Consider the following 13,617-nt stretch of genomic DNA (forward strand, 5'->3'; position numbering starts at 1 on the left):
TCTTGAAAATAAAAATTACAAAATAATTTATGTAGCACTTTCTAACAATACTTTTTAATTCATCTCTTTAAATAAATTTGTATATTTCATTAAATATCTTCTAATTTTTATTAATTGTGTGAAAAGTGAGATGAGAAAAAAATCAATACAGAAAGATTGCAAGCCTTTCGAAAATAATCCATCTATTTACATTTCATTAGAATTTTGGGTGAAAAAATATAATTAAAGATATGTTTTCATTAACATAAATTATTAGCTAACATTGTTCTTCTTCTTCTAACTCCTATGTGCCTTCAAGCGTGGAGTTGCAGTCTCAGCCCATCTAGCCCACCAGTTCCTGTTCCTGACTAGTCTTCTCATCTCCGAGATGGTGAGTCATCTTGCTGCTCCTAGTTTTTCAATGTACTCAGAGTACATGCACCTGGGTCTGCCACAAGGCCTTCTTCCTTCCAGCCTTGCTTCCAAATACCACCTGGCTTTCCTGGTATCATCCATTTTACTGACGTGTCAATACCACTTCAGTAGCCGCTCTTGCATTGTATCTTGCACTGATTTCACACCCAGATCCTCCTGAATCCTTTCATTTCTGACAGTCTTTCCTGGTCTTACCAACTATTCTTCGCAGAAATCTCATTTCTGCTGACGTTATCCTTCCTACATGCTTGTCGAAGGCTGTCCAGCTTTTTGATCCATACAGGAGGACTGGGAGGAACATGGATTTAAACTTCCGTATTTTGGCATCTCTGCTTACTCCTTGCTTACCTATAAGAGTTTTAGATGGTATACTCCATCAGCCTTTTTCACTCGATTTAGAACCTTCTGGTCTATTTTACAATCTTTACTTATGCGTCCCTAGATACATATAAGTATTCGTAAGTTCTAGGAGTTCACCATTACACAAAACCCTAGGCTCTGTGTTTGCAAACCTTTTATGTTCAGTTCCTCATTCCATTCATCCACGAATGTCTGAAGAGCCTCTTCAGAGTCAGCTATCAGTACAATATCATCTGCATATATTATCGCTTGAGGCAGTATTGGAGTTAGGTTCCAAAAACCTACTAGTGCTCTTGGGCAACTTCTTTAACAAACCTTCCATATCTCACTCATGAGGAGGACAAACAGTAGTGGGCTTAGGGTGTCTCCCTGCTTTACCCCTTATAAAAGGGAAAGGCTGCAATGTCTGACCATTAAGTCTGACAATGGCTCTAATATCCTAGTGTATATTTTGTATATTGGCCTACAATTACCACATTCGCTTTGATTGCCTTTCTTGTAAATTGGGATTATGATGTTGTTTTCCCATTCTTGTGGCAGCAACTTAAGGTCCTAAATCTTCTGGAACAGCATTTTAAGGTATTTAATCAATTCATAGCTGCCATATTTTATAAATTTCAGAGCTTTGCCATCTGGTCTTGGAGCTTTTCCTAGCTGGATTTTGTTGACTGCCAACTCCTCCTCGTCTTCCCCGATCACATCATCCATATCTTCAGGATAGGTGTCCTCTATTCTACCTCTCCTTCTGCAGTCTCTGTAGTTATGGTAAGGATGTTCTTCCATACTGAATTTCCTGTGGAAGAACTGCCTCTAGTCCTCTATCACTTCCTTTTCTTCAGTCACCAACTTCCCACGCATGTTCTTAACGTTCCTGACCGGTTTCCTGCATGGGCTAGTGGTTGCGCTCCACTGGTGGAGATTAACGACCCTCCGGTCTCCTGAGTTCAGTACACAGCGCACTTACATATAACAGAATAGTACACTATTCACATACACTGACACTAAGGACAAATACAGTACACACCCCAGGATCACCTCTCCTGGGTGTTTAGCCAGCAACCTGTTGTCCTTAGGCAAGGGGCTTCCATCATTGGGCCACCCGTATGGAGTATAGATGATTCATAGGAACTTACCAACATAATTAACTATATTGGCTAATTAAAAATGTGAAAGAATATAGTATTTTAATAATGTATAAATCACAATTTGTTTATTATATTGAAATCCATTTCTACTTGACACCACAGATTTTGGCGACCTAATTCTAACGATTGAAATAAAAAGTGAGTATCTTAATCCTACAAATTTTTTTGTGAGGACTTACAGATAGAATTATTTTACTGTTAACTTCCTTGTTCTTGAAGGTTCAGTACAACTTGAAAAGTTTTAACAGAGGGATGTACTATCAAAGTGCATTTCATAGCATCCTAATTTACAAATTGTTGACTAGGGGAGAGGGTATTTTATACTCCCTGACACCAGCAGTAGGTTCATCCTTCACCAATGTCAAAAATGAGATGGTTCACAAATGGTTGAATTTTTTATTTACTAGTCTACAGACTTCTATGGGGTGGGTACCAGTTATCTAAAAAACTTTTATTACATTAAAAAAAAGGTTTGGTTTTAGAAATGTTATTAATCGTAGTTTTTTAACATAAGACACCTAATATGCTGGAAAATGGTCTGTTAATTACTGATATTTGAGAAAATTGTAGAGTTTTTCCGAATATTTCAATATTATCTTAAAAGTAATTTATGTACCTTTAAAACTTCATAAGTTTTTGCTCAAATTATTCAATCAAATGTTTATGTAATTGCAATACTTTATTCATTTTAGGAGTGCGTAACAAACTGCTACACTATAAACTGCAACTAGATTTCAATTTCAAACTGTCGAACAAGGGATATTTAGGATCACTCTGAGGGTTGAAAGTCAGAATTGATCCTAGTCATCCTAAAAATAAGTTTAAAAACTTTGTTTGTTTATTCAGAAATTAAGGTGTAAAACCTACCGGTCATCAATGCCAAAAAACTTATGAATTAGTTCCTTATTTTAACATATTTGTGTTATTCTCTGACTGCACTCCCAACCATCTTCTCCTCATTTTATCAACAGTCAAATGTCTTCTCATTATTGTAAACCCTTACTGCCGAAAAGCTAGGCAGAGAAAAGAAATATACTTCGCAGAGCTCATTTTTGCTTCATAATGATTCTATCATGAAATTTATCAAATGGAATGAATTTCCACTATGATTGGTTGATAATATGAAGGATAATATATTTCTAGCCTTAAGTGGATTGAATGAGGATATTAAAAGTTATAAATTAATACAATTTAAATTTATTACAAAACAATATGGTCTTTGTACAAACATTATATTTTTCGCTTTAAACATCTTTACTGAGGCATCTTCTTATTAACCAGAGAGGGTTTAAGTTTAAAATGTAATTCCACTAAATATCGGTGTAAAATGGCCAGTGATCAAATAATACGTATATTTGAGTAAAATGTTGTTTTATAGGGCACATTTAAACATTAAAATTAGTTGAGCAGCAAATCTATTTTGTACTGGCTTGATAACAGATCGCAGTCTTGCACTAGTAGTATGCAGAAACTGGCCAGGTACTTTAATTGAAGCGCGATTTCTTCATGTTAACCAAGAAATATAATTATTAACTTCATTCTTCAGTTTCTTTTTGAAGCATTGGTTCTTGAACATGATATAAAATCTTTTCAAGCTTACTTATTTCTAATGCTGTTTCATCGATATGGACGGCGGCTTCTTTCCTTTTTCTAGGTTGTTTCGGCTTTAAACGCAAATTTGGAGATAATTTCAGCGTGGTTATGGTTCCTCTCGAATCACCGACAAGAACCAATGGCATCTTATGACCCGCTGGATTAAATGTAAGACAAGTAGCGATGTCGTCATCGGCGCATACAACGTATTGAGCACATGCAGCAATGTATTTGTTAACATTAAGATCATAAATATAGACACGACCTACAGCGGTGATTCCGGCAATAACGGTACTTGAATAGGGAGCCCACTCCACGTCCTGGACGGAGGCATCCAAATTGTAGATGAACAAAGGTTCAGGCCTCCCATCTTCCCATATCTTCATTCTCCAGTCACCACCAGCAGTCGCGAATATATCTGGAATAAATCTGTTATAACTGATTCTATAAACAGTCAGGTCATGAACCTTCATATGATAAAAATATGTTGAAGCATATGAAATGCTGCATTTGTATATAGTTCCAAAGGCAGTTCCAACCATAAATATTTCAAAATCTTTGGGATGGAATGTAAGGCAGGTAGGCATAGCTTTGAGTTTGAGTTGGGGACCATCTGCATTGATTTCGTGTTTGTCGATGTATAAAGTGATGACAGGTGAATGTAAAAGTTCATTCTGGAGTAGAAGCCATTTGCAAATGCGACCATCAGCACCTGCTGAGAAAAAACTCAGGTGCCTATCTCTATGGTCGTCACACCACAATACACTCCATACTTGACTTCTGTGGTTATGTTCAACAGTACTGCGGTACTGTGTTTCACAGTTTGGGGTCTGCATATTATGAACAACTACACTACCATCTTGAAGTCCGACACAGACATAGTAACACTTCCTCGGATGAAAATCTAAACATAACGCTCCTGAATCAAAATGTTTCACAAATTCTGGAAAAGAAGGATTTTTAAGCGTGAAAACGGACAAAACCCCAAGATCGTCGTTCTCAACGAAATCTAAAATACCAAACGTGACTCCAAAAAGGTCTTTGTAAGCAGGATTCCACTTTACTTGCGTAACTGCTATTCCTTTTGCAGGTGCATACTTGAATTCCCATAAAGGTAATAATACACCTTCTTCTATCCTGTACTTATCGCCGGGATCTTCGTAAAATTGGCAGTCTTGAGCGAGGTGATCATAGGTGTTTTGGTTTAACATCCTTTCGAGAATCTTGATACCTTCAGCCATTCTCTTATATATTGGGTCTTCAGTCTTTACCGGTTTCTTAATTGTACGATCTTCCTTCTTCACTGCTATGATCATTTTGGCCTGTCTTTCTTTTTCTTTTGCTTCCTGAATTGCAGCATAATCTTTCTGATAATGATCATAAATAATCCATTGCGAAACCTGACCTGTGATCTGGGCTCTTGGGTTGGGGGCTGTCTGAGTGCCCTTTTCCCTCGAAATACTTGCTAAGGTCAACACAGAACGGTCACTATAATTGAACCGATTAACTAATTTTTTCCCAGGAACATCATCTTCACGAGCATCGATGCGTGGAGAAATGCCTCCTTCTTCGCCTTCCCCTTCCTCACCTACATCTGATGATGTTTCTTCCCCCGCTTCCTCAGTTTCCAAACCTATTTCATCCAACTCAGTGTCCTTCCTACTCATCCTCTTTCGCTCATCTACCTTTGCTCTCAGAAGTCTTTTCTGCCTTTCATTGATTGCTGCCAGTTTTTGCGCCCATTTTTCTTCTCTCTTTAGCCTAATAGCTTGAACTTCTGCTTCATGACTTGAGGAATGAATTATGCAACCTTCTATTTCGTACAAAACTACTTCACGGCTATTCTTGATGACTTTCTGGAATTCCCTCTTTTCATGGTTGAATATAACTCTGTTGGTGTCGAGGTATGGATTGTCTGAGAGCAATGATCGTGTGATACCTTCATTCAACTGTTGGTTGGTCAACTCTTCAGGAATTAAATCCGCTAGCGCAGGTTTGATCACTAATTCTTCCTTACCCTCCCTGATTGCATCTTCGACACTCAGAGTATTTTCTTTTACCTGTGCTATTTTGTAGCGCCTTTCTCTGAACTTTTCCTCTTTCTCTTTAATTTTTTTCGCTAGGGCTATAGCTTCTTCGTCTTCTTCAGTTTCTCCAAACCCAAAAATTTCTTTTCGTTCTGGAGTACGAAGTTGTAGTTTTTCTGGTTCTTTGTGTTTGATTTCAGTTTCAGAAGGTTGCGTTTCGGTAGGACCAGTGGGTTCTTCACCCCCTTCATTTTTTCCGGGCATTTCGATATCTTTTATTCACACAATTTATTTACATCTATACATACCTAGAATTAAATAATAATATCGAAAAAATCCCTAACTTACGCCCTGCCCATTCCTCTAATGTTACCATAGAAACTAAATAATAAAGTTTCATAGAGAAAAACATATGTTTTCGAAATATCATATATATATAACTTTAATTACTTATAATACATTTTACGAACCATGTATTTTAAACTTCTGAGGATATTTAACCTATAATAATATTAAAGATATTGAAAACATTTATTTCAATTAAGTCCGGATTATATTAAGCGTATTTCAATTTAAATGTTTTTAAGGGGGGAAATCTACATGTTTGTAGTATTGCTTGATGAAAACATTTAATTAAATTAAAAAAAAAAGATTCCTTGTTTGCAACAAATACATAATTTTAGAATTTAAAGATATATATATTAAAAATAAGTAAATTGAATAACAAAAATATCATTTGCCTTATAAATGGAATTTAATATAAATCTCTCTTTTTTCATTTCATGATTATTAAAAAATGGTAATAATAATCATTGATTAATGATTAAGCATTCAGCTGACATTATTATCGACCCCAAAGTGGGACGCTAACCTTGTGGGTAACCTCCTCCCGATTGTGATAACTTATCAGATTATTATGTTGTAAGTGCTATGTGTAAAGAGAAGGAAGCTATTGTTTTCAAGTCATCATTTGAAGAAGCCAACTCTTCTCCAGACCCTTATATCGAAAAACTTAAAGAGCTTCATATAAACTGTCATCCAGTCAAAGCTTTAGATTTTGAGTTTTGTAACTTGGCTGAATTGGGTGAAAAATTGCAGAATCACGATCAATATGAGGGTAAATTTTGCTTCTTAAGTATTAAATACCTCATAATTTTTTTATTTCATGCAAGAAACATTGCCAGTTTCCTTCTAGGAATCATCTTTTCCAGCCCAAGGTGTGTCGCTGCTGTGGAAATGTGCGTTGCAGATTTGTCCCTGTGGAAATATAACAGAGCTTTTGTAGTTGGTGAAAAAACTGCAGAAACTGTTGCATCTAAGCTCGGTTTAGTCCCAGAAGGACAGGCATCTGGGAATGCGTCAAGCTTAGCATCTTATATACTCAATCGTTGGTTATTATCCCCAGTGTTTCGATAATACAGAACTTTTTTTTTATTTTTAATAATTTTTTGATTTTCAGAAACGATCAAAAAACCACTCCTGTTGCCATGTGGAGATTTAGCCAAAGAAACGTTAAGTGATATTTTGACCCAAGGGAATATCTCGTTGGATAAAATAGTTGTATATAAAACAGTACCTGATCCTAACCTCGAATCGTCAATAAAAAATATCCTTTCCTCTTATAAAATAAATTTTATTGTCTGTTTTAGTCCCTCCTCTATTAATTTTTCTCTCCCTCTTCTAAAGAAATGTGGAATTAATTTATCTATTGTTGAGGTAAGATCTTCATTTATTTTGAATTTTTTACATAATTTTTATTTTAGTTATTTAGTATTAATAGCAATATATTTTGTAATTCATTATGAAAGACTGTAAGAGCACACAAGTGTCACTCATACTTGGCAATGGATGATGCTTACTGATATACCATGTTCTATTTTTCTGAGTTATAATCTATACTATTATTATCACTGCTTTAGTTATATAATAGCTGTTAACTTCTGTTCACTGCACTTGTTCAAAAATGATAGTGCTGCTTTTCTTGAATATTGGCACATCTGACAAAAAAAAGGTTTTGATTTTATTTAGAATTGGAAGTATTCCAAAAACAGCACCATAGACTCCATTTGCTTTTTTTATTGAGGTTGTCCTACAGATTTTCCTAAAGCTATTGTTACGAATTAACTTGATACAAATAAATAATTTGTCGGGTGTGTCACTATTCAAGCAAAGTAGTGATTGACCAATCCTCAATAGATTCTTTTTAGTTGAGTTCAGCTTAAACTGCATAATAAAGATCATTTTATGGCAGTGCTTCCCAACCTTTTTTGGCTGCTGAATCTTGTTGGTATTAGTAATAAATGGCAGAACCCTCTTGGTGGAAGGAGTTTGAACTCAACATTATTATTTGACACAATGACATGGTCAAATGATATCTTTTCAGCCAAAGCTAAGAAAGGCTTGGATATCTACATGAAACCTATGTAAAATTAAAGAAAAACTGATATTGTAAGGTTCAAAACTGTGCTGCGTTGATGTAAAATGACCCATTTCTAAATTATTTCACAGAAGCCCTGGAAGAGCCTCACGGAACCCTGGGTTGGGAAACCACTGTTTTATGGTATCAATTAACTGACAACAACATTCAACCATTTTCCCATTGTCCATAAGTGAGTACACGCCTATTTGCCATGCCAAGTGACAGTAGTCAACTTGTGCCTCAATTGGTTTTATGTCAAAATGGTTGATAGTTTTATAATGGGTTCATTTACAGTGTTAGTTTATAAGTTGTTTAGTATTTACCAATTTCTGTTATCTCTTTATTTAAGAAATTTTAATTCTATAACTTTTCTAATATATTTTTTAACATGGCTTTTTTCATTGCCCTGTTTAATTTTAAGTTCAGTCTCCTAATAATTACTATATAATACAAAATGTTGGTTGTTTTCTTAAATGATAAGGTAATAGAAGATCAAATACTCTGTAGTGGAAACCAACTATATAATTTAAGGGGTTGTTGGAGAAGTAACCCTGAAGGATTAGTCTGATCGAGGTAGACTGTGATCTATAAGGTCAGGTTGATTCCATTGTATTGTATAGACCCATCTTTGTCTTTCTATGAAAATACTTGATGTTGAAAAGTTTCATCACCGCTGTATCTAAGAAGCTGAAACTTTGTCTTATTGAGAGTTTGAATTAATAAGAAAAAATTTATTATTTTTTCCTTGCTATGCTTATCCCTGTGATATTTTTCCTCTTTAAACTTGACGTGAAGTCATATTTCAATCTTAATATCAATCAAAAGTTCAATCTTATAACAGTATTGATTACATTGTGTTGTGAAGAGTATGGTCCACCAGATTTCCTAAGTTTTCTTTTCATGCGTTACAAACATTCAAATCTAGGACTTTCCTTATTAAAAATTGAAGTATGTATTCAATTCCTACTTTTTTGGCTAATAAGTATGAATTCAATTTCTACTTTTTTGGCTATTTTTTTTAATATTCTGAACTCTACATTTCACCTAGCCATTTAACTAAACAATCTTCAAAACAATGGAACATGTCATTTCCTTTTTTAGTCTACATTGGAAAATTTCTTCTCTTTTTCTTACTTGTTGAAGGAGTGAATGAAGATATCCCAAAAGACTAATTTTTTTTTTTTTTTAATTCTACCTTCTATCTCTTCAATAACTTTCCAGCTGATTGAGCAGAATCAGGAAGTAAATTTTTTTTGCACTCATCTTTAATTTATTTAAAATAAAACTGAAGAAGACAGATTTATTGAGGGGACTACTTGGTAACTATGAGTTCTTTCAGTAAGAGCTCTTAACCGTCAAGGAATGAAAAAAATTTAAGTTACCGATCTATATATTTATAGATCAATAACCATAGCGATTTATATTTGTCTAAATATAAAATTTGTCTTTGAATCATCAAGAGCTTGTCAACGGAACAAATGTTGAGTTTGAGTTATTGAGTCAACGATAGTCAGTTGTTTACCCTTTCTGTTGAAATTTTCCCCTTTATTTGGGTATTGGTATTATATGTACTGTATTTATTTTTTACCTTGTGTAATATTTATAAGATAAATAGATAAGTACAGATTTAATCTGTACCTGATGTAAACTTATTAAAGTATTAACAGTACATGTACTAATACTGTATATATTTTTGTTTTCAGTGGATTGCTATAGGACCTACAACTGAGAATTGTTTATTGAAACACAAACTGAAAGTAGGTTGCGTTGCTGATAAACCTACACCTGAATCTCTAGCCAAAGCAATGAAGGAATTTCTTGGATAGAATATGAAAAATTAATGTTTTTATAATCTTTATTTAAATTTAAATATAAAGTATTTATTTGGATTTAAAAGCAGTATAAGACTTGGAGTAATATCTATTAATTTGTTTTATAATTATTTATATGTATAAAATACAAGGTTGTTAATGACAAAATGGTTGTTATAGAATTTATTGATATTTATCTGTTACGTATTTATTAAATAAAAACAATATTATTTTTTGAAATGAACTTTAATTTTTGCCAATTTTTTTTTTTTTATAATTTCAGAAAATTCCCTGCCAATTTATTCTTTTTTTTTAACAACACATTTGGATTTTCTGGTTGTCGTTGCCTGCACTTCAACTCTCCAGCTATATTTATTTTACTTGATCGTTGAATTCAGTAGTCCACAGAAAAAAATAATAATAATGTTACCTCAAACATCTTTTTATTTCTAAGTTTTCTTCTACATTTCAGACCTACTTTTCATCATCATTGTCTGTTTTGCTTCATTACAAGCTTTTTGAATAATGATATGAAAGAAGAATTTTTGTTAATGAAATCAATATTTTGGTTCATAGATTTTTTGTATGCATTCTTGTCGACAGTATATTCTTAAAGTATTATTATTTTGTAAGTTAATTTTTAATAATACATAAATTTAGTTTCTTATTTTTTTTTATTTAAGATTTCTGCCCTCATAAGTTAGTTTAGCCCCAACTCCAATATTAATTTTTTTGTTTGTGCATTTCCGAATTGGTCTAAACAATGTAACTTTTAATTAAATGAAAGCCCTAAATACAACTGCTAAAAAAAATTAATTTTAAGTCAGGGCCTTTTAATTTATAGATATTAAATCTACCGATAACACTATGGAAAATAATAGCTTATCAAGAAATTTTTATATCATCATCATCAATCGGCGCGACAACCCATTACTGGGTCCTGGCCTCCTCAAGCAGCTTCCTCTAGTTCAATTGGTTAAGTGCAGCTGCTCTCCAATTCCTCACTCCAAGCAGATTCCTTGAATCCATATTAACACCATCCAACCATTGAAGCTTTGGGCTTGGTTTTGTTCCATGTAGGCACTTTGAGAAGTTTTTTGGGATCTCCCCAGAAATTTTTATAAGTGGATGTAATTTTACAAAATTTAAATTTGTTCTGCTCCATGATTTTCTTCACAACTCCATTTTCGGTATAGCCTTTTTTTTTTTTTTCCAATCGTCATATGTGTTAACATATCAGAATTGGAAGTACAGATTACCTTGAGTGCAGGTGTGAAGAAAAGATAATAATTATTAACACAGAAAAACCTGTATCAGTTAACATTTTGTTCTTTAATTACTGTGACTACTTGTAATGTAATAGTAAAAAACATCACTAGATTATAAGTTTATTTTTTAAATTTTATTTATTATTTTTTGTTTAAAGACTTCAAAGTTACTGAGTGGCATGCCAAAGTGATAAGGCACTGTGCTACTAACTCCAAGGACTGACTTGGGTTCTAATCAGGCTGTAACAAATAATTGTTTATTCTTTTACTGTTGGTTCCAAAGCCCTCAGGAGTCCACTCAGCCTCATGGAATGGTTACCCTTAATTTGGAAAAAATCTGGCAGTCTAGCATGATTCTGACCAAATCACCTCCTTGCACAATCCTTGGTCGAGTATCAGCTCTTTCTCTTAAAGTACTCCACACCCGACCCTTTATGGGTTGTAGTGGCACAGATTTATTTATTTATCATTTAAATACTTCAAAGTTACTTTATTATGATTTATCTTTTTTTTAATTATTACTCAGAAGTCTACAGCCTACTAAACCAAAATTTAGACCATCTGTGGCTGACTAAGTCAGAATTTGAACAATCTGTGGCCCACCCCACTCCTGACTCCCACTCAAACAGATCCCCTCTGGAAAATATTTGATAGCTATGATGCTAAAAGTACATTCTGAAGTACTTTAATAATATACTTAACCGATAAAACCAGTTTAGTTTTAAAATTAAAACAAAAGTAACAGTGACAATATAGCAGTTTTAACAGTAATTCCTCATTTAATATCACTGTCCTAGTTCAACAGTGTAAGATCTATATAGTAAATCACAGATCATAGTATACACATATATTTGATAAAATCTAAATAAAAAATTTTGTTTTGAGATTTTACAGTTTTGAATAGTATAGATCTTACTATTTATTACTAAGATTACTTGCATATCTCAAAATAACTATTTTTTGAGATCTTATGGGCCATCTATGTGTCGCTGACCACTAGTTAGAAACCACTGTTCCCAAGGGACAGGATAAATAAAAAGTTTATTATAAAATATTGCATTTATGAGTGTTAATTTGATTATAAAATGCAAAGGATATATTGACTAATCGAAAGTTGCAACTGAGTGGCATTAAGCGGTGATGTAGGCACGGCACACATCCACATAGTTAAATTTTTCATTTTTTTACTTTGGTCTCTCAACTCACTTAAAATAGTAGTTTTTTAAGTGCAATTAGATTATGCTAAATGTTATGAGAATAAAAAAAATCAATATTAAAATCTATGTTTTATTATTATTATTAAAAACATTTATTTCCAAAATCTCAAAAATTAAAAAAAAAAAAATGAAGAAAGTTAATTATTTCACATAGTTAATGAAATAGGCTCCTGTACCTAAATCCTACTGCAGTTTGACTAGTTGTATTTGTATTTTCATAGTATATATTATTATATATACAATTTATTTAAATAAAATTGAAAATGTCATTAATAAGTCATTCTTGAAATTTGTATTTAAAAATGAAAAATAGAGTTTTGATACATCAAAATCATCTATAATTCTAATTTTCTATTTATTATTTTACCTACATGTTAGTAGGTCAAACTAATCTCTAAATAGTACCTATCTATTGATATATTTTTCAATCAAACCTACATTAAAACGATTTAATTATTTTTTCTGTAATACACAAACTTATTTCTATTTGTATTTTACAAACTGAATTGAAAACAGAAAGATTAACAACTTTTCACCATGAACTGAATTATAATAAATGAAAAAGAATAAAACATTAAACATGAATAAAATTGGTGAACATTTTTACAACTACATGATCACTTAACTATTAATAAATAATCAAATAAATCAATAACAAAGGTTTGTTCTTTTCTTAATAATTGTTAGGATTAATTTTACTTCTAGAATTAAATATTAAATTTGTATTTATAAAATAACCAGTGAATGGTTGAGAAAAATATCTGTCAAGTTAACAAGAAAAGATGAGCAGCTATTTTAAATTGTCTTTATAAAAATAAACAATTATTTTACAGTAAATACTAGTTCAAATTTCATTAATTTAAGATTGAGGTATCAAATAAAGCTATTGTTTCAAGAATCTAATTTTCTATTTCAAATCAAAGTACTATCACATGTGTGTTTTATTCAATAATTCATTTCATGATCAAATATAATAAATAATACATTATATATACTTAAGAATTATTTTTAAACTTGATCCAATAAATTTTCAAAACTTGGTTTTGCACCCCAGTGGCAAATCCATCAGAACGACACCAAGTTTATTTTAAAAAAATCCAAGTTCTTATGGTTTTAATTAGTAATTATTCTCATAACCACTACTGCTTGCTGTAAGGTACTCTAATAATCCTACATAAACTAATTATTAGATGATTAAACATGCTAAATATATAATAGCATTTCGATCTTTATTTTCAGTACTGATTCAAACCTAGTAACTGAAATCATACTACTAGGAAAATTATTATTGATGTTTCTTCTAAATTTTCTGGAATCAACTACATATTTTAATTGATTTCATTTATCAGAAAAACGACCATAT

The 13,617-nt window shown here is 32.4% G+C and overlaps 2 protein-coding genes across 3 annotated transcripts; one reads left to right on the top strand and one right to left on the bottom strand.

The window, feature by feature from the left end:
• Nucleotides 1–3,100: 3,100 nt before the first annotated feature.
• LOC106684286 (dynein intermediate chain 2, ciliary) lies at nucleotides 3,101–5,923 on the bottom strand. Its single transcript, XM_014426270.2, has one exon. The coding sequence runs from the start codon at nucleotides 5,801–5,803 to the stop codon at nucleotides 3,455–3,457; it is 2,349 nt and encodes a 782-aa protein (XP_014281756.1). The 5' UTR covers nucleotides 5,804–5,923; the 3' UTR covers nucleotides 3,101–3,454.
• A 461-nt stretch (nucleotides 5,924–6,384) lies between these two features.
• Nucleotides 6,385–10,013, top strand: LOC106684274 (uroporphyrinogen-III synthase). 2 transcript variants are annotated; one of them, XM_067045015.1, is made up of 5 exons: nucleotides 6,385–6,656; nucleotides 6,735–6,926; nucleotides 6,999–7,255; nucleotides 8,048–8,148; nucleotides 9,662–9,784. In XM_067045015.1, exons 1-4 carry the CDS (start codon nucleotides 6,470–6,472, stop codon nucleotides 8,108–8,110), a joined length of 699 nt encoding a protein of 232 aa, XP_066901116.1. In that variant the 5' UTR covers nucleotides 6,385–6,469; the 3' UTR covers nucleotides 8,111–8,148; nucleotides 9,662–9,784. The 2 variants fall into 2 exon arrangements, with proteins under 2 accessions (XP_066901116.1, XP_014281736.2); XM_014426250.3 differs by lacking the exon at nucleotides 8,048–8,148 and having other exon boundaries at nucleotides 6,386–6,656; nucleotides 9,662–10,013.
• Nucleotides 10,014–13,617: the final 3,604 nt, after the last annotated feature.

Source organism: Halyomorpha halys, unplaced genomic scaffold (assembly GCF_000696795.3).
Source record: "Halyomorpha halys isolate HHAL.00 unplaced genomic scaffold, Hhal_1.1 Scaffold566.1, whole genome shotgun sequence".
NCBI classification, from domain to species: domain Eukaryota; kingdom Metazoa; phylum Arthropoda; class Insecta; order Hemiptera; family Pentatomidae; genus Halyomorpha; species Halyomorpha halys.